The sequence below is a fragment of the Stegastes partitus genome, unplaced genomic scaffold (assembly GCF_000690725.1).
Source record: "Stegastes partitus isolate 25-593 unplaced genomic scaffold, Stegastes_partitus-1.0.2 Scaffold250, whole genome shotgun sequence".
Lineage (NCBI taxonomy): Eukaryota > Metazoa > Chordata > Actinopteri > Pomacentridae > Stegastes > Stegastes partitus.
Window position 1 is genome coordinate 354523 of NW_007577981.1, and position 21946 is coordinate 376468.

General features: G+C 43.5%; 1 protein-coding gene across 1 annotated transcript in view; it reads left to right on the forward strand.

The window, feature by feature from the left end:
• The window catches only part of LOC103357367 (partitioning defective 3 homolog B-like), a 183816-nt gene that overhangs the window by 52390 nt on the left and 109480 nt on the right, over positions 1 to 21946 (forward strand). The window contains exons 5-10 of the mRNA XM_008281909.1: positions 1373 to 1455; positions 6498 to 6584; positions 6776 to 6901; positions 8655 to 9127; positions 11429 to 11568; positions 12808 to 12936. Of these exons, the coding sequence (XP_008280131.1) occupies positions 1373 to 1455; positions 6498 to 6584; positions 6776 to 6901; positions 8655 to 9127; positions 11429 to 11568; positions 12808 to 12936 (1038 nt within the window). The remainder of the gene's footprint in view (positions 1 to 1372; positions 1456 to 6497; positions 6585 to 6775; positions 6902 to 8654; positions 9128 to 11428; positions 11569 to 12807; positions 12937 to 21946) is intronic.

Below are 21946 nucleotides of genomic sequence, written 5' to 3' on the forward strand. Positions count from 1 at the left end.
GTTATGTGTCTGTTAGATGACACACTTTTATCAGATCAGTAGTGTCCAGGTAAAGAATTGCAGCCAAGTTGGGAGAAATATTGACCATGTAACCACAACTACACTCAAATGGTGCAACCTGTACTTCATGCTCAGACTGGGATGACAAAAATGTTCACTAGTGTTGAGATACAGCGAGCTGATTGGCTGATCTGTGGTGTTTCCTCAATCAGAAGCCAAACACTATCAGCTATAATACCACATATTACTTGCACTATTCTTGTCGGGGGGATGTTATGTTATTGTGCGACACATGTGTTCGGTTTCACGCTTCAGCTGCCTCTAGAATAAGATGTACAACCAATTCATCAGTGTTTTTTGTTGCATGTGTTCACCTGCGCTCCTGCCAGCCTCGTGCTCCCAAAGGCTGTGTGTCGCTACCTTCCACGGCGGTGAGGCTGTGTGCATGCACTGTAGTGGGGGGAGAAGCCTGCGTTGCGTGTGCTTTGGCTAATGGCGTTGCGGGAAGATGCACAGCAACAATGGAGCCTCCAGCTCGTCTTCCTGCCCCCGCACACACGCGCTCCATTGTGGGGGTAATCTCACTCTGCCCAGATAAGTGGGTCACTATTTGTGTCGGCAGTGTGTTCATAAATGCATTATTTTGATGTTTTCGGCTCTGCGGTGATGATATGTGTAGGTAATATTTGCTGGGAACATGTGTGTGTGTGAGGCTTATTTTATTATGTGTGCGAGAGAGGGGGTCCGCTGGGGAGTTGGGTGTGGTGGAGGGGGGGTTGCTAAGGAGCAGGCTGGTGGGCGGGAGCTTTTTATCCATTAGTACTGGTGACACAATGAAAGTGACAAGGCAGAAGGACCTAATTGCACCCTTCTTGTCTTTAGCGATTTGGGGCAATTTCTCCGTCCCACCCCTCGAGTGCGTTTGAACGTCTCGCAACAGTTTGACGCTGTCGCTTTGCCGTCTTTCTAGCCACATATCTCTCTCCCTCTTGCGTTTTTTTTTTCCATTGCCCCCGGGGTTGTTGATTTTTGCCGACTTAAAAATAGAGCCTTGCCTGACACTGGGCAGGGATGGAGGGGAGGGGGGAGGTAGATAGATAGAAATGTACATAGAGTGAAGGAAAGACAGCGGCGCGTGGTTGGAGCTCAGCGTCCGGCGGTCATTCTCTCTTCACCATCCGCAAAGGTGATTGATGGCGGCGTTAGATTGCTTTACTAATTGGCGGCGGGCCTCCTCGCGTTCGCTGGCTCGCTGCTGTTTGTTTAGTGTGTGTGTGTAATGGCGGGAACTGTTAATTTGTCTCTGCAGCTATTATCACCGTGTTGACTAAGTGCCTCTCTCTGTTGTTGTTGTTGTTTTCTTTTCCCACAGGAGATCAACCATGTACTGAGAGGAGCTCTGGACCGACTGAGCGCAGACGACCGTCCCGCCAAGATGAGCCAAGTTAACTTCAGGTAAGCGTGTGTGCAGGTGCGTTTTAAGGCGTCAGCAGACGGATCGCCCTGTAGGTGGGTTATGGCACAACGATGGGGACTAGGATTAACACTCCTGTCTTTGTTTGGCCGTCTGACACTCTGACTGGATTAAACAGTCTCATGGGTGACTGTGTGTGTGACCTATTATGTGGTTGTTGATGGGGTAGCCTCTCTTATCTGTACAACGGCAGTGAGTTTAGAAGCTGAGCTGGAGGGTAATTTTCCCAACAACTGACTTGGATTTCTGTTGTATTATATAATTCATGTTTTCTGCTGTGTGACAACAAGGGAAGATAATTGATTGGCAGATTGTATACAGATGATTTATAGACACTATACCAGTTAGAGCTGTATTGCTTCTTCTGGCTATTAATTATCAATGTTGGCAGATATTTTTATTAAAAACACGCAGGTGCTGTAAACAGATTCCAACAACTGATCTGACTTACCAAAGTCACCTCTACATGACTACTCGTGATAGTGCTTATCAAATGATTAAGGGTAAAATAAACTGAAGTTAACTAACCTGGAAGAAGAAACTCACAGGAGGGAAATGGTGGATGGCACAGGACAGCAAATTGGAGAGCTAATTAATTGAATAATAATGATTATACACACACACTGACGGCACAGTTTCTGCTCTTTTTTTTTTTGCTCTTGAGTTACACAGATATAGTGACGTATGCCAGCAGAGCACCAGATGTTATCATGCAGTCAGTAGAGACTTCCTCTAGCTTCTCAGCCACTATCCCCTCATCTAATGGTGTTTGAGGAACCAAAGTTGCATTTGAAATGTGCACTGGCTCGCTGTGGCTTAAGTTAGTTTGAGTTTGAGTCCTGCCTGGGGCCTTTATTATTGGTTTGTTTTGACTTTTGTTTCCACTTGCTGTTTTTCACTTGTTGTTTACTTGCTGTTTCAGCCTGCAGTTAAACTTAAGCCCCCAAAAACTACTTGATTGCATTTAGAAAAGGAGCAGGGTTTGGGATAAATATTAATACATGCCACAAAGCTGAAGATTTTAAGTACGCTTGTTTGCACCGCCGCAAGATATTGCAGATGTTACTTTGGTTACTTCCTGTTTATCAGTGATCACAATGGATGATAATTTGCCTTCTGGCCTATTAGAAGCTGGAGGATTTCTGTACTGGCCCTCATTGCAGTTGTAACCATTTGTTGGGCTGAAAACTAAGAAAAATACAAAAATAAAACATTTGTAATGCAGTCTTTTTGTTTTTTAGATTTTAGAAATGTCTAAAAATAGTCCAATCAAAGCAAAAGTGCACATCTGTGGTTGTAGTCAAGACGAGGCACGGCAAGGGACATTAATAAGTTACACCTAAGGCTACACCTAGTGTTTTAAATTAACAATTAATATCTTGATTTTTCTTTTGATTAATCAAGCTGCCTGTGTCGAGCGCTCTGCCTGAATAAAGCATGAAGAGATTGTTGAGTCTGTTTGCCGGTATACATATGAATAATTCTGGTACCGGCTAGCAAAATAAGATATCACGTTTTGGATGCAAGCCTTCCTTGTGGTGATCCCGGCATCATTTCCATGTCATGTCGTACGCTCCTCTCCTGCAAAACAGTTTGCAAAGAATCCACTGCTGCTGTTGTAAAACATTATTTTCTTGTTATTTACTGGTTTGTGCACCAGAAGTAACAAATAGAAATCAGTTGCTCCATCAGCGCTACTGGTTGAAGCCAGATTCACTGGTCAGGAGCGTTTGAACAGTATGTGGGCGTGCACAGATGTCTCACCATGGCAACCTCCAGCTTTGTTTTTCGGGTTGACGGGATCTTCATCTTTCATTTTTCTCCGGGCTGTCAATCACACAGTAGCCATGGCAACAATTGAATCCACCATCGCATCCCCTTCACCTGTCTCGTCCAGCAAACCCCGCGACAAGAGTATGGACCATTCTGGCTCCGACTGATTTTTTCCCCCGATTAGAAAATTGTTCTTTTCAAAATAACTCCGGAGAGAATCGCGGGCGCTCCAAAGAAGGACTTGGCTGGAGTGACAGATGGTGATTCTTCAGCATTTTACAGTACAGTGGTGTCTTGACAGCGCTGTGATACAATGGAGGCACGGCTCTCACAGATAGTTTGCCATGGTAACAGATGGTTGGCAGTTGAAGAAACCACGGTGAGCGAGCGAGGGCACATTTTCAGGAGTCCCGGCCGCGAGTTTGTTACGCACTCGGCCTCCGTTGATGTAGAGGAAGTCAACCAAGAGTGGGAGCTCCATCTGTCTCACTCCTCGTTGCTCTTTTCATCCATCCCCACTGTCCCTCGCCTTCCCATCTCTCTCTCTCCCCCCCCAGTGGAACGACTGTGTTTGTTTGTGTTTGTGTCAGTGGGATGCTAAAATGGGTGAGCGGAGCTACTCTGCATATTAGCGTGCAGCGCTAACAAGATACGGTTGCCTCTGATGAGCTTGTTTGTGCCGCCGTTTGTTTTTTATATGAATGTAAATGGGCTGAAGCTGTATGTGTGTGTGTGTGTGTGTGTGTCTATGTGTGAGTGTGTATTTGTTTGTGCCACACACTTTGTGAATATACATCATTCAGGACCGGCTTGTACCTGTGTGTATCCTACCCTGGCCTGATTGTTTAGCATCACTGCAAGTAAACTCTGCGAGTGTGTGTGTGTGTGTGTGTGTGCAGTTCATGCACTGTGCACATGTGTAATTTAGATGTAACTGTGTTCTCTAATAGATGTAAATGTGATGCATGTGTGTATCTGTGAATTTTCAATTTGGAGGAATGTGACTGATGGTGTTTGTGAGCATGCAATAGATGTAGCAATAAGAATGCAAATTGGATGTGTGTGTATATGTGTGTGTGTATAGTACGTGTGCGACCCTGGCAGAGGTTAACGAGAGCAGGGTGACAGTGACAGAGGAGTGTGTTATAATGATCCCAGCTAGTCCTTGGGCTTGTGTACGTGTATGAAGCACATAAACCTTGAACTTCAGTGCTTTTGTTCTCTGACTTGTTTTCTTTTTATAAACTCACACAGACAACTCATCACTCTGTGCTTTTTTTTTTTTTTTTTCCATTTTAGCTTTGTGAAAGCTTTGCGGGAAACCTAAGGAGGAAAAAATAGCTTCATGTTCCTGGCCTCTGCCTGCGCTTTTTTGGACGTTTTATATTATCTTCTTGAACACACTTGAAATTGATGAAAGACAGAGGAGGATGAGAGAGAATAGACGAGATCTGAAAATGCAAAAAATAAGGAGGATTCTCTTTTTGCAACTTTGTCAAACAGTGTCACCACCTGTATGGACAACTGTAACTCCCAACAGCCTTTGCATCTTCTACCACACCTTTGTATCATCAAGCTTTAGACCTCCTTAACTTTACAACCTCCATCCGCTACACCGACTCCTTGCTGCAGCTCACATCTGTTTCACACTCTGACACAAGGCTGCAGTGCAGTGGAAGCAACCGCTCCCTCCTGTCTGTCTCCAAAGTGACAATCAAACCCTCCCCACTTCTCCCTGTACATGATTTTCACCTTGTCATTCAGAAGACCCGGGGGTTGCTCATCATGTTCAAGGCTGCCCTGGATGCACAGCGGTGGAATAATCCTCAGTGAGAAAAAAAAAAAAAGCAGGAGTCACTGGCCGTCTTTTGCTGCAGGCTAAAAACTCACCCTATGATTGATGCTTTCACTTACTAGTGTCTGATTTTCTAGAAAAAAAAGCACCCATACTTTGGATTCATTTAGCAACTGAGAGCCCTTTTAGTTGCAACGTGATACTGGGTGTATAAATAAAGTTAGACGAGGGTTTAAAAATTATGTAGATGTTTTTCCTTGCAAGAGTTGAGGCATTTTCTTTTTGTTTTCACGAGAGCAAAGCAAATTTTGGCCAACTCAAATCATACCTGCTCTTCAACCAATCGATCGGTTGCAGGAAAAACATGTAATCACTCAGCCACAGTGCACTGAGGGAACACCACCTGCCAGACGAACCTGAAAAGCTCATATTTACAGCTTGTTAAATCACTTTAACCTGGTTATTTTACACTCAAAGGCAGACTCGGAGCAGACCAGTGCACACCTGCCCACATTCGTATGATTTCTAACAACCGAACCATCTCAGAATCTTACATGCTCTTGCAGGTTTCTGCCGTCTTGCAGACTCTGTTTCATTATTTCGACATCATCTTACCACACGTACATTTCATTTCTATTAAGAAGGTGTTACACTGAAGTTTTTTAAGTCATCATTTTAGCTGTTCTGTCCTTATTGTTTTCAAAAAATGTAATTTAACCAAACAAGGCTGTGTAGCTGTACACACATGTAAATTAGATTTGGTTGGCAAAACTTATGCAGCACATTTGATGACAAAAATCTGCCCAAAAAATTGCAAATATGAAAAGCACGCAGACCTGGAGCTGAACACATAGCTTACATTTAATCTACACGCGCAGCTTAATATTTTATTGTTGACAAAAATGCTCCATAATTATATTTGTACCATCAAGCCTCCAGTCGGTGATAGAGGTCTCCTGTGATCTTCTACCACGCCGGTGCCCTCCCCCTACTCTCCAACCAATATCAAAAGCATCCCTTTTCCTGTTTATCTTTAGTAGTATTGTCCTTGTTTATCTGCTGCTAAAAGCCACAGTTCAGGGCTCTGCAGAGATTATTAGAGAAGCTCATTCTGTTTCATCTCTATCTGCTCCTCTATCTGTCTCCCCCTTTTATCTCCTGCGCTCTTCTTTTGTCCACCGGCTAGATTGGGTAGTTGAGAAGCAGGTAGATAAGGGGTGAAGTAGCCACCTGCGTCCCAGTCGCACACACACACACACACACACACACACATGGACATCATTCTGATGTTTGGCAGGACTACCTGTAAGCTAATTTGTATCCCTGTCTGTGTAGCCGGGAGGAAAATGCAAATGGATTTTGAAGAGCTTGCACATAGAAAATGTTGTTGCAGTTTTTTAGGATTGTCCGCTTCACATTGTGTACATCCTGATTTATTGTGTATTTTGTTCCCAGTACTCTGACGAGGACAGTTGAGGTCTCAGGCGATCAGGGGCCCCTGGGGATCCACGTGGTCCCCTACTGCTCCTCTCTCAGCGGACGGTAAGCAAACGCACACAGCTACACTCTTGTCCGCTCAATACATCCGCTTGTAATCAATGAGGCTTTCATAAGGAAAGGCAGATGGCAATGTTGACTCCTGAAATTCAGAAAAAGTTGAAGCGCTGGCATGCGATCGTGTACGTGTTTATCTCCGTGCATACATATTTACTCTGTGCTGTCTGTGTCGCAAGAACCCTGGGCCTCCACATTAAAGGCATCGAGGAAAACAGTCGCTCCAGGAAGGAGAATATCTTCAAGGAGGACGAGTGCATTGTTCAAATCAACGACACGCCACTGCAGGACAAGACCTTTGCACAGTAAGCAGGCCGGGCTGTGGATGAGGTGGATGGGGTGTGTTTGAGAGTGAAAATAAAGAACTAATTAATATGAAACAAGTGAGGTTAAATATACAGTTGTCCTCAGATTTACCCTTTCGTAAAAGAAAAGGCAAAATTCACAATAGTCACTCAAATAATGAGAGACTGAAAAAAGCAGTAATAAATAAAAATTTGCTAAATTATTATTTAGTGATATAAAACATTGCTTTTAAATTGTGGTTGAAAAATATAATTAAAAAAAAAACAACAAACAAATCTCCCCCGGACAAATGATAGCACTTTGCTGATGAGCAGTGAAATCAAAATCCCTGTCAACAGGTGCAGAAGTCTGATTGAGAGCTACAGAAAACACTTGATTGCAGTGATTGGCTCAAAGGGTTGTTCAACAAAATATTAGTTTACAGGTCCCATCAGGCTTGTTTGCTTGTTTTTTTAAATAATATTTCTGTTGAACCACAATTCAAAAGCAATGTCATGATTTTCATTACTATTGCTTTTGTCAATTGGTTGAGTGTAGATAACAATATGTCATCTGCATATAAAGGCAACGTATGTTTGTGTCTGTGTCTCACTGTACTTTTGTTCGGGGGTGCTTGAGCAAAGTGCCATTGCAAAGGGTTCTGTGGTGAGAGCAAACAACAAGGGACTTAAAGGGGAGCTCTGGCGTGTCCACAGTTGCAGGTTGAATCCTGATTGGGTGTTACTGGTATGGACAAAGGCTCGAGGAGATGAGTACAGAAGTGTTATCCAAGTAACAAATTCTGAGCCAAAGCCAACATTTTTTAGGATGGAAAAAAGATATTTCAAGTCCACCTGATCAAACTTGAATCCTGTAGTTTATCTCATGGTTTTTAGTTTTCAACAAATCGTCTTTTTTCATAATGAGAAAGGTGAAAAGAGATGAAAGATTTGAATAGTATTTGGATCAGGTTATCATTACACAACCCTGCACAGGTCTTTCTGTGAGGGATGTGATTAGAAACTCCATCAAAAAAAAAAAAACCTTAAAAGCTGAAAAATAAGCTTGTCTTGTGTGTGCGCGCTTGTGTGCACACACTCCCACTCACCCGTCACCGCTGTAGCACTGTAGAGATATCCCACCTGTCACTCAGTTTGCTTCCACTATCAGCCAGACAATTCCCTCACATTCTCTGCCCTGTCGTATCTCACCACCACATCTACTCTCACAAGAGCGTATTGTCTCGCTTTCTTTCTAATTTCTTCCTCCTTTCAATGCTCACACTACAAACTCCTGTCCCTGTTTTTTTTTTTTCTCTCTCGGTTTCCTTCGCCCTCTCTCTCTCTCTCTCTCTGAGGTGGAGCTGAATAGGTCCATTTAACAGCATCCCACTGTGCTGTCTGTTTTGTGTGAATGTTGTGCTGATAGTAGTCTATTAAAACTGCAATAGGAGCCTGCTGTAAGGTCTCTCCATCTGATAGGGACCGCAGTGTCCCAAACCAGCTGGAAGAGTCACTCTGTTCTTGATCCAAACTGAAATACAGCTCCATTAGCCATGCACAAGCCTCATTCACCCTCCTCATTCTTTTGCTTTCCAATTGTTTGCTCTCGTTTAGTGCTCCCCTTGAATTTCGTAGTCTTTTTTTGCTGGTGTACGGTTTTGTAGTGTTCCACAAAGCAGATCATTCTGAGCTCTCCCAGACGCCTTCCTTTGTCACATATATGAATGGCAGACATATTGCCGCTTTCTATAATTCCTCTTTCTTTCCTTAGGTCACAGGAGGTGTTCCGCCAGGCCATGTCCTCCTCTGTAGTGCGTCTGGAGGTCCTACCAGGCGCCAACAGGCCACGCTACGAGAAGAGCCTGATCGGCCAGCTCTTCACCGGCGACGGCAAAGACACCACCGCAAAGGCGAAGAGCCCCATGCTGGTCCGCCCTAAAGCCGACTCCCACCCAGAGCCCAAACCAGATCCCAAACTCAACACCAAATCAGAAGTAAGGCGACCAGACACTCGTGCCAAGACCCCAGAGCCAGCTTTTCGAAGCGCATCACCAGCGGAGCTCCAGCCTGGTCGCGGCACATTGGAAAGAGTTAGTCCCACGCTTCCATCCAGGCCAGTGAGCTCTTCCCCGACGCCCAGGACCGACAACCAGAGCCCTACCACTAAGAACCCTGTTCTACCCGGCCTGGCTAACCTTACCAACAAGAAGGGTGGCAAGAAGATACAAATCGACCTGAAGAAAGGTAAATATGCAGCAAATTTACTTTTACATTAACCTATGATATTAGGTATGTTATTAGATTACAGGGGAAATTAGGGACATTAGTATCAATATGCCAATTAACACAAAGCTGGAGTGGCCACATGAGAAGACTGGTTGAGTTGCATTCATAAAAGTGTAGCATCCAGAGTTTTTGTGGCTTAACCTTTACAGTATTAAGGAATAAATGTCATGATATCTCCGGATCTCCTGCATTGATTTGGTCTATTCTTGTATTTCTCTTTTGCTAAATTGTCTTTAAATTAAGAGTGAAGGTTGTCTGTAAACGAATTCTCCTGACATTCATAAAAGCCCTGAAAACCCACGTCTGACCTTAAAAATTACATATGTAGAAGTTTTTTTTCCAGGAAAATAATCCTTAAATCCTGGGATAGTAGGAATTATTTCATCATTAAGCAAAAAAAATTCCATAATAGCCTTTCAGCATATTGTAATTAATGTGGACTTCTGCACCTCCTACGTGTTCAGGCTTTACAAAATCTAGCCTGTGACGACAGGCTCTGGCCAGTCACAGGTTAATTCCTATTGGCTATTTTACAAATGCAGATGATTAAAACACAAGTTAAAAAGAAAAAAACCTGGACAAGGTTGCTTCAGGACAGATGTGAAAGTTAGAAATTGTTTTGTCATTTCTGTCTTCATTCATGCTTTTCTCAAACACCTTTATGCTCCAGGTTTGTTTTTCTTATGTAATACCTGATAAAGCAGGCTGCTGACTTGAGCCCTGGATGTTGTTCTCCCCATCAGCGCAATCGATTGACTTATCAACTTGAGGCTTTTCATTCAGACTCTCACAAAAAAGAACACTGTGGATATAAGGATAGCTTTAATCCATATTGAAGGAAACTTTTCATTTTTTTGCTTGATCTCTGCATAACTACACAAAAGGTCTGGTTCCGCTTTTATATTTCAACCCAGTCTGGCATCCCAGCCACCTTATCTCTTATCCCTCAGTGCTGGAGAGCTCATGTGTTGATAGCATGGGAATAGGTTCTTATGACTGTGAACACGCTCAGTTCTAGCAATCTGCAGTGTTATAGGGGATTGAATGGATAGCTGTAATTGGGCTACACACACACACACACACACACACACTCTCTCGTGACAGGTATCCAGAAAAAAGGCAGGACACCCAGATGAAAGGATAGAAGAAATTGGGCTCCACACTCTCCAGCTTCACCTCAAAGCCCCATTCACCACTGTTTTATTGTTAGTTTCTTTCTTTTTCAGCACCTTTTCTATGTCTCCCATTTTCCTCTCCTCTTTCCTCCATCCTCCTTTTGTTTGATTTTTTTCTCCCCCCCCACCCCTCCGTCTCCCTCTCTGCCTTTCAGCTGATGCAAGATCAGAGCAGAGGATATTACGGGGTTTCTAACACCCTCTCCCTCGGCAACAGGCTCTTTCTCTCGGTGATTGACAGGCGGTGAGGTTTAGGTGCGCTAATGTAGGGCAGGCAGAGGCTTAGCTCAGAGACCAGATAGCATCGTTCACCGCCTTTAGTATGCTACGGCGGCTTTGCTCTCTCTGCTCACACACACACAGTCACACACAGAGCGTGGCACATTTCACTCATGGCTTGGGGCTTGTGAGGCCGTGAAAAAGGGAGAGGGTGGAGGCTCTGGGGGTTGATGCTTCGTGCATGGGTGTGTGGCCTCAGAAAAACACGCACCCACACACACACACAACTTGTAAATGAGTACACACAGAAAGTAAACGTGGGCTCACGAGCACAAGGAAAATCTTTGTGGAAATCACATCACATCCCCTGGGAGGGAAGCTACAGAAGGGAATAATATCTCTCAGGTTCTTCTTCTCACTCTCTCTCTCTCCTCTGCCTCCACCTTCATTCCATCTTCTCCCTCTACCTCCCACCATCAGCCACCGTTCGGCCTGCTCACACGTGAAATTAAAGGCAGAGTCTGTCTAATCCGGCTAGGGGAGAAGGCTGCTCCCGGCGGCTCAGAGGCTGAGCCAGGCAACTAACCCCCAGAGGAAAACAGGCACTTAAAGAGTAGTTAATGTGGAGGACGATGCTAAAACTGCAGATGGGGTTAAGAAGGACAAGAGAGGATATAGAGACGGGAGACGGTCCGTGGTGAGCGGAGAAGGAGAAAGAAAGGAGAAAGTGACAGAACAGGGAGATGAGAGCGAAAATTCAATTAAAACGAAATTAAAAAGTCATAAAATTCATAATTAAGTCTCGTTTTCAGGGGCATAGATGTCCCCAATGCACACCGTGACGCAGGCTGCTTTGTTCCTGCAGGCACAGAGGGTCTGGGCTTCACTGTGGTAACCAGGGACTCCACTGTCCATGGACCAGGGCCAATCTTAGTGAAGAATATCCTGCCGCGCGGCGCAGCCATCAAGGACGGCCGCCTGCTGCCCGGAGACCGCATCCTGGAGGTAAGACACATCTCAGCCAGGTGATCGCCCGCTGAGGAGAAAACAAACAGGAACAGCTGTGGGCAGAGCAGGGAAATCACCATCATTAGGAGCTGGCGGTCGGGCTCTGTGGCCCCCCTGCTGGTTAGACAGAGTCACTGCACTTTCACAGGGAATGGTCCACATACAGCTACGCTACAGGACAACTTATAGGAGAAAGAAACAGCCTGATAATTCTACATTTTACAGGATCGCACAGAGGGTAGTCAGCCATTTTTAATCCTCTGAAACAGCATTTTGTGGGCATTTTTTGCTCCTGTCACATATTCCCCATATGGGCTCATTTCCACTGTAATATAAAATCCTGCACCTCTATGGACACAGCAGCTGTTTTATAGCATAAGTAGAGAGAAATCCAAAATGTAATGGCTTCAGTTCTAAAAAGAAAAAGCAAACGTTGAGTTTCTTTGGTTATTCATAAATGTTTGATGACTTACATTTGTTTTCATCCTTGTCTCCTCTCTGTTTAGCGTTAACACAGCCTGCAGTTCAGTCAAAAAAGTTCCTGAATTTACAATGGTTTGAGTTGTTTTGGCAACTTAGAAAAAAACAACATGCCTATCAGAACGGCCGCAGGGTTTTGGGATTCAAAAGATTAAGATCTGCAGCGATAACTGCCAAAACTGAAACCAAAACGTTGTGTGATTTTAGACAGATGAGGTACAAAGAAAACATGAAGATGACACTAACCATCTCATTGAATCTGATTTTAATCCCTTTGCTCACCTACATATGTAAATGTTTCACACTTTTGTATTTGTCTCTTGCCTCAAGTGGTATCTAACCACGCAGATAATTTGTCCTGGTGTCTCCCCTAACACAATACAGACAAATGTAATTTCTGGTACACGAGTTTATAATTGTGCATAAAAACAATATGCACTACCTGGATAAACATATTTATAAGCGCTAGTAGTTTTCAGTGGAGCTACTGTCTCCTAGAGAAATGGTTTAAATTTGTGACTAATGCACAAGTTTCAAAGAAGAACATCTCAAAAGAGTGACAAATAAAACCAAACTATCATTACAAAAACATGACAAAGTGTATTTTTTATATATGCTTTGGGCGGCCTGACCCACACAGAAGCATCTACATCTGATCCTCCAATCGTGTCACTGGATGCGTGTTGGCGGCGCGTTGCCAGTGGATAATACACTCGGCTTTAATCTGCTCCTGTTGATTTTTTTGTGTGCGTGCAGGTGAATGGAGTCGACATGACAGGCCGTAGCCAGGAGGAACTCGTGGCCATGCTGCGCAGCACCAAGCAGGGAGAGAATGTGTGTGTGGTGGTGGCGCGGCAGGAGGACATCTTCCTGCCTCGGGAGCTGGTAAGAGAGTGTGAATACACAAAAACACAGCGGCCGTGTCCTCACACTGTCTGTTGTACGTTTACACAAAGTCCATTCATTCTCCTCTCTCATTGCTGCTGCTTTTGTTGATCATTTGTTCCCCACTGATGTTCACTTCTGCCCCCATTTTCTGTCTCCTGTTCATCCCTGTCTGTCTTTTTAAAACATTTCCTCCACATTGTGTCATTTTCCTTTTTTTTTCCTCTGAAAGGGGCAAACCTCTTTATGTCGATGCCCTTTCGCGGCACACACAAACACACCCAGAGCTTCCTGTCCCCCTCTGGTTTGTTGACACAGCGATGCCAGAGGAAGTCACACACACAAGCCACCGCCGCCCCGCAGGAAGCGTGCGAGCGTGTCCGCGCTTGTCGACACGCCGCGGGTGTTAAGTGACCGTTTACCTGTGGCGGCGGCCGGGGTCAGGAGTCAGCGTCTGGGCTGTGAAGCCGACACGGTTTGACTGCGCCTCACAGGGGACGTTTTATCAATAAACACATACTTTTAAACATACATACACGGCAGCCAGGTGGCCCCTTGAAAGTCACTCGCTCTCTGTAAATGATGTTTTCGCCCGTGCTCTTCTGTTCTCTCCCTTCTGTCCTTTGTGGTTATTCTGATTATTCCCGTTCCATTACTTCAAAGCGCTGTGAGAAAGACACGCGGGGCTTTGTAGTGACTGATGCATATTCACACCTAGAGTGGCTGCGCGCACACACACATGTTCACACAAACTCCTAAACACCTAGTCCTTGATAAAAACTTGAACACAAGTGCTCCCTCACACACACACACACACACACACACGTGCACAGACGAACACACAACGCATCTTTAAACAGCTAAGTTACTGCTTCCGAAAATAGTTTGCCCTCATTAATGGCCCAGCAGTCTTGGCATAACAAGTGCACTTTGAAGAGCCTCTACAGTCTTCATCTAACACTTGCTTGTATTTGTGCATTAGAGAGAGACTTAAAGAGTTGGGGGGAGGTTGGAGGGGGAGAGGCGGTGGAGGGGGGAGAGTGCGAGAGAGCCTTCACTCCTGTCTCTATCGAGGCTGTTGAAGTTGTTGGTGCCCCGTGAGATCTGGCCCTTATCTCCAGCACAGTCCTCCACCTCAAAGACGTTTTGATGTCCCTTAAGCGCACACACACACACACACACACTCACACGTACTCACAAACACACCACACACAAGGCACTCTGGAGTTTCTGCGTTATTGAACGTAGATGTGGCAGACCCACAAAAAGCAAAGGATTACATAAATACAGAAATGCAGAAACAACCACAGAGAAAAAAAAAAGTTCATCATTAAAAAGTGGCCAAATGAGCAAACACAGGAAAGCCAACAGATGCAGGCAGGCGACCGCTGGGTCAATACATAGAATAATATTTCACACCTGACCTCCTCAGAATCATCCATTTTTATGCACAATAACATTTTTAATGAATTCATGCAAGATTTCACCTTCACATTGTAAATGTTTTCAAAGTTATAAGCTCTTAGAGGTAGAAAGAGAGTCTGCACTTTTTTATTCTTGTTTCTTTTTCTAGCATTTTTAAACCCTCCTGTGTGACATTTTCAGGGCCTAAAAACGCATTTGAGCTCCTTTAAAAACTGCAGCCAAATCAATTTTCATCATTCATTCCAAGTGTTAGAATCTAAAGTCTAAAGCATGTTATTGTTCAGCAGGTTTGAGCATCAATGTCATGGATGTGTCACAGTTTTAGTTGCAAAACAGTTAAATGTTTATGACAGAAAGTAATAGAAATAAGCATTAGTAGCCTGGGTGTGTTTTCTGATAATCAACAAGAGAAAAAGTGCATTTTGAGTAAACTTAAAGAGTCATATCACCATGTGGTCGCTCAAAACAAGTTCTAGCAAATGAAAGGCATATTTTAACCCTCTTTAAACTATTAGGGTAGAACTTAAAACAATCTCAAACAAGCACTGAGTGCCTCAGACTTGTTTGGTTAATGGGATTTGTCGAAACAGTCATCTTGAACATGCAAACACTGATGTTGTTTCTCCATTTCACAGCCTAAACAAGATTTTGGCTTCACACTGTTGTACCTGTAATGGATGTAAAATAGATTTGGTTGCAGGTTTTAAAGGCGTCCTGTACATGTGAAGTTATGAGGCCTAAAAAATGCTTGAAAACATCATCCATCCGTCTATCCATCCATCCATCTATCCATCCATCCATCCATCCATCCATCCATCTATCTATCTATCTATCTATCTATCCATCTATCCATCCATCCATCCATCCATCCATCCATCCATCTCAGACAACCAAGCACACTCACATTCACACCTACAAACAATTTAGAATCACCAATTAACCTCAACATGTTTTTGGACCTTGTGGGAGGAAGCCAGAGAACCCACGCTGCACGAGGAGAACATGCAAACTCCACAAAGAAAGATTCCGGGTGTCCTCACTGGGACACGAACCGGCGACCTTTAAAAATATCAAAAGTACAACATTTCCTACCTCCCCCATGTACTTTGAGGGCCTGTAGCTTGGAAGATATACATGTCAGCTGATAATGAAGGAGTCAGACAGAAGGTCCTGATTGATTTTTCATGGAGTGACCCTGCCTCCAAGCTACATTAAACACTACTCATACCTTTCCAAAACCTACAAGTTACCACAAAATACAAACCAACAAAGAGCGTTTTCCTCCCTTTTGTGTCTTCACTTCTTTTCTTCCCTTCCAGGTTCTAATTGCTCGACTCTTTCTCCTGCTAGTAGCAAATTATTGTGGGTATTCATGGAGTACTAGCGAGGAGTGGCTCACTACAATTTGCTTCCATAAAGGATGTAATGATGATGCAGGCGCATTAAGTTGTCAGCCATCTGCCTCATCGTGCGAACATGTTTGTGTGTAGGTGTCTGTCAACATGTCTTTGTGCATGTCTGACTCGCAATTATTTATTAATGTTTTCGAGGCTGTAACATCTTGTAGGAACTGCCTTTATGTATCTCACATCTAATATTCCAGTCGTTCATTATTGCAGTTTTGCGTTCAGTCGCTGCCGAGATTAATTGGCCGAATCACAGTTAAGTTTTCCTCGACCAGCCTCACTGTTGCTGCCACAGATAATTAATGTACAATATCAGCTTATTGCATCTATCAAGGTCTAATTTGCCCTTCTGTGGGAACACGTTGTTCATCTATGTATCCGTCTATCCACCTGCTCTGCTGTTCACCTACAGAAGGCGTGTTAACATGCACTTTCTCGATACTGTCCAGAACAGAAAACAAGTGAAGGGATTATTAGGCTGCCGCTTCACACGGCTCTGTTTCGGCTCTATGTACTTGGATTCTTGCTCAGGTTTTCACATACATCAGACATCACAGCAGCACAATGAGATTAAAGAGGAGATTAGCACTGACAGCGGCTTGTGCTTGTATCCATAATAATTAAATCCAAAGTTTGACATTAAAATACAAAATTCTAGTTCAGCTAAACGGTGCACGACTTGTAAAATTCAGATACATTTGCACTGCAAGGAAAGGGCATGTTCCCTTCTGATGCTGTTCTCCAAAACAAAAAGAAACTGCAGATGAGATCACAGTTACATTTAAAAAACAGTGTTTTTCTTACAGTAACCTAGTTTAATGTGAGACTGAAAAGTTAGCGTCATCAAGTTGGAGCAGACTTGTGCCTTTAAGACCATCTTGTGTTGGTTCTTTGTGGTAGTTTTACACTGCACTGACCTTTAGCATTTCATTTATTTCACTCTCATTAGAATTAGAAGACATTTTGGGTAAAATTTGAGGAGGTTATGTTCATTGAAGTCAAAAGGAAGAAACTGTCCCTAAAGTGCTCATTTATAGTACGACAGTAAACACAATACTCTTTTTCTATTGGTTCATTTTGAATGGTTTCGACATGTTTAACCTATGAAATTCTTCTTGCCCATTTCAGAGAGTCCATGTGTTGACAAAGGCGCCTCTCCAGACTGAAACCGAATTCCTCTTAAGGGCCTGAGTCGCTATTTTTGATGCAGCACACACACATATCGCATGACTGAGAGCAGTAGTCAGCTAAAACCTGTAAAAACTGAGGCGTTTGGTTTCTCAAAAAATAAAAAAAATCTGAAGTCATTTATTAGAAAAGGATGATTAACATATAAATTAATGATAACCTATGAGCTTACAATTGAGTTTGTTTTCACAGCTTTTGCATAGCTCATTATGTAAATAGGTGTGTATTTTGTTGTACATTGGGTGTATTTACAGAGGGGCCGTGCAGGTACATAATAAGCACAGTTTAGCCACTCACAGCTGTGCTTCTCGCTGCTCTTTACGCCTGTTAGCGCCGCAGTTAATTCTAAAAGTGCACGACCAGTTGATCATTTAGACACACAAATGCTTAAAAGTCTCTTTTTTTTGTAATGAAAAAGTTTTCTAATTAGCACTTAACATAATTTAGAGTTGGGCTAGATGGATGGAACATCATTAGTCTTCCAGGCATTAGTCATAAAGCAGAGCAGAGAACAAATTAAAATTAGGATTTGATGGTGGTGCTACATGAAAAGTAATGTGATTACCAAAATTGTGCCAGTTTCACTTGTGGGGGACTCGCTAGTGTCGCCAAATCAGGGGAAGACTAAACTCGTATTTCACATTCATCCTCCCACTAACCGAAATGTTCTTACAAAATTGCAATTCATTAAATATTTATTGGAATGTTTTAATCCGACTTTATTATTATTATGAAGTGTGGCTTGTCGGTGTTGGTGGAGAGAGTCTGCGATCAATGAGGCCACACTTGCAGCACTAAACTTGATAATATCCAGTAATGTCCTCCTTGACTGGCACACAGAGAGGTGAGAGGTCAGCTCAGCTGTAGAGCGGCAGCTCTAAAGCCGGTCAGGGTTTAGTGTTTTGCCAAAGGACACTTCAGCAGAGCAGCGTTTTCTGACACAGCAGCTTGAACCCAGGTCATCCGACTAAAAGACCAGTTTTTATTCTCCCTGCACCGCTCTGCTGCAACACTCAAATAGTCTTTTTTTTTTCTCCTCCCTTGTACAAGTAGACTTTTAGAGGAACTAGCTGAACTGCTGATTGATTAGTTTCAATGGAGGCGGTATTGATGTTTCATGAGCAGCGTGTCGTTCTGTGAAAGCATTCGGCTGCGCTGGGAGGCACGCTGGTCTCTTTCAGTCAAAAGAATAACAATAAAAGCCTGTGAATTTGCCTCATTATTAAGATACAAAAAGACAGCGATTTTCTACCCCATCTCCTGTACTCGCGCGCACTCTCTAAGTAATTAAAAAGTGATAACTTCTAATCACAGTTTCATTCCTGTCAGCATTTTCTGCATCTCCTCCGCTCGGCGCTCTCATTATTTCACGGGGCCTCGTTTTGTTTCAGGGCGGAGATTAGAGAGTAGCTTTGTGGTGTGTTTTTTTTTTTTTTTTTTTTTTTTGTGGGTTTTGTCGAGAGCATGATATATATGTGTGTGTTAGTGAAAGTGTGTGTAGCACAGTTTGCCAGAGACAGGATGGAGGGGTCACTCTGCACATGGTTGACCCGCTGTTGCCAGCAAGCCTAGGCCAGCTCACAGGAAAGGGAGGCAGAAAATAACTTTGCTGCGATGCTGTTGTCTCTTTCCTCAGCTTGTCTTCTTTGTATTTGTCCACCAATAGTGTGCCATCTTTTTTTCTCTTTCTGTCAGTCTGCCTTCAAGCTCCTCTTCTTCTTTTTTTTCTTACAACATCCTCCCTCTCCCTCCTCGCATGCACCAGAATTATCCCTCAATCAGTCATTTTATTTTCCTTTCTCCTCATTGTGAGGTAAAGGTGTAAAGCGGCGAAGAGGCAGACATTAAGGCGATTAATTGGCAGCTCCATCGTCGCCGTCGAGCGCGGCGAGATCTCATCTTAATTGAATGTCGCTCTCACCGCTAATCCCCCCCGCTTTGAAACCCCCCATTTAGAAATCCTCAGCGACAAAAGGCTCTGTGTGTAATCGCTGTGTATCACCCCCCCCTCCTCGCCACCCACCCCGGGGTAAGAAAAAGCTTCTTTTTGTCTCCTCATTTGGGTGTTGAAGAGGGTGGTCTCTCTCCTGGCTAAAAGCTTGTTAAAGAGCCATTGCTGAGGGCTAACAGCGGAGAGAGGAGGGGTCGCAGAGTGGAGCCAAGGGGTCCCAGTCGACCCGAGAACGCAATTTGCCCCCAAGGAAAGGGCATTAGTGGGGATATTGGAGAGTGTGAGAGTCTGTCTGTGTTTAGACCACCACTGAGATGCAGTTGGTTGAGTAAATAGATGTAAATCTGCAGTGAGATACAATAAATAAACATGCGACTTCTCATTTAAATAACTTCCCAGCATCTTGGTTTTTTCCAAAGCCTTCAGAGGCTGCTGTGCTCTGATATAGCCACCTTCACCTTGCGTGTTATTGCAGCTAGATCACAGAGGTATTTAAAACCTCCCAGGTTGCCACCTGAGTCTTCTCAAGTGTCTCTGAAGCAGGAAGTAGCAGATTGTCTTTGTAATTCCTCTGGTTTTGAGTAACAGCACTCCGAAATGCCTTGTTGATAAAAATAAGCCCTGACTGAAAACCTGAAATTATACTGAAGTAGAAAATAGATTCTGTGACTTTTGAAGGACGTCTTCTTGCTTGATTTATCTCGTTGTCATCATATCCTGGAGCTGAATATGAACCTCCGCCACCTGAGAGATAATTATCAGTAAAGCCTATATTGTTTTTTACTCATAGATTCATATCTACATGCATGTTGGCAAGAATGCAAAAGAAACTGCAGAAATTAAAACTTTATCTGCAGAATGTTAAAGGACCCAGATACAGCTTATACACAGGTCCAGAATTTTAGTTTTAGGATCTACTAGAATATATTTACATGCTTTAATGTTCAAATACTGTTATTTTTCTCATTCTATACACTGAAATACTCCAGTTTGGTTCATGTCTCTTTAAGGCTTCATAGAAAAGTCCGCTCTGATTTGTGCTTGGTTCACCATCATGGAGGAACTTCCAATCCCTTAAATGCACCTTGAGCGAGTTTAGAGGACAATAGACCACTGGTATATCCTCATCTCATCTCATTATTGACAGGCCGCCATGTGTCACTGTTATTACTTCTCAGTCAGATCCGCCCCTCGCTGCCGATGCCAAATTCAAGGCTTCAGAAAGGGAGAAACCAATGAGTGGCAATGTGGTCATCAATCTTTTAAATACAGTGTATGGTTCACTCTTGCAGCCAACAACGAAACATTTGGTGCGCTTTACTCGTGTCTGACACACTTTAGAGTTAACAGAAGGAGCTCTAGCGAGGAAATAATGGCGGATTTTGAGGCAGCTGCTCATTCTTTGATGAAGGGTGTGACAAACGAGCTGCAAATGTGTTACATGGTGACGTAGGGAAGTAACAGAAGAAAATCCAGTTAACTCCCTTTGATGCAGACCTAAATATAAATGTCACTTTAAGTCCCTCTTCTTTAAAACAATCCATTTGCATGTTGTTAATTCACTCGATTGTTTGACTGAATGATTTGTGTGCACAGTTTGACACCGCAAAACCGTTTGAACATCGGTAGGCTGCAGCAGGAAACTTTCTCAGTACTCACCTTACATCTCAGTTTAACCTGTGTTCATACGAGTTGGATTTTGTGACAAGTGTGATGTGGAAATGTGAAGTCTCCAGTGTACATACACTAAGAACAGACTCTCAGTGAAGGAGGAGACATCTTGTTCCCAGCAGGGAGAAGGAGGAGATGTAATGTAATTGAACTGGTGTAGGTGGGAAAAAAAAAAAAAAAACTCCACATTCCTCTGGAGAGGATCTCTAACATTTTTTTGATTTCAAGTTTAATATTGGTGGTAAAATAAAATGGAAACTAGACTTTTGATTCATCTTGTTTTCACCTGAGAGAGACCTCGACATTGCAGTTCAGCGCCACAGACGCTCCACAGGTGTTTGATGTGTTCGATAATTTATTTAGTCACAAAAGATGGCGACCCGGCATTATGTTGTTGACCACCAAACCACTTATGATTCAAATGTCAGGGTCAGCTTCAACAAAAGAGAGACCGATAGTGTTGGAGCAGGTCAAAAACACTTTTAAAAGTCTGTTTAAACTCAAATCAAATAAGGTTCTCTGATAAAAGTATGTTTTAAAAAGAGACTCGGTGACTCAGCGACCTGATTTCCTCGGGCAGATTGTTCCACAGCCTCGGGCTCCGACTGCAAATGCTCTGTCCTCTTCACTTTGCCCCTCGAACAGACAAAAAAACAAAGATCTGTGCCGATGTGCGCCGTACTAAGAGGTCAGAGATGTACAGAGGTGGGAGAGAGGCAATAAAGTGGCCTGAAAGTAATTTGAAAAACAAGATCAAGTAGTTTGTAACACCAGCACACATCTGTTTATCTCAAGTTGTCTCTCAAAGATTTTTAAAAAATGCAAGGCACTGATTGACTTTCAAACCGTGTCTTGTTGCTGATGAGTTAAACCCACGCTTTGGTTATTATATCGCGGCAGATAAACATCACAATGTCATCTTTTTCTAATATTGTGTAGTCCTTCTAATCCCGAACCTTCTGAATGACGTCGAATTGTGGATTCTTCTTTACTGAGCACACATTTTTCATCTAAAGACAGTCGTGATGGTTGTTTCTGTTTAAAGTGAAAGCACCTCTCTCACTCTTTACGACCTTCCAGGTGTCTTTACCGGGTCGAGAGCTCTGACTCACACTCCGGAGCCGAGCATCTCTCCTTTACCTGAAGGCTTTAACAGGCTGTTGTTTTAATTAAGCGCCCAGACGAAGCAGCACCGAGCAGCGCTGACAGGGGAGGGGAGGGAAGGGAGACAGAAATTAGATGGATCATAGCAAGTTTGAGGGTTGGGAATTTTTTTTTTACAGAATTATACTGGAGGACATATTTGACTCCCACATCCTTCAACATTGTGCCACGATGAGAGAGGAAATTTCTGATTCTGTCAAGGGCG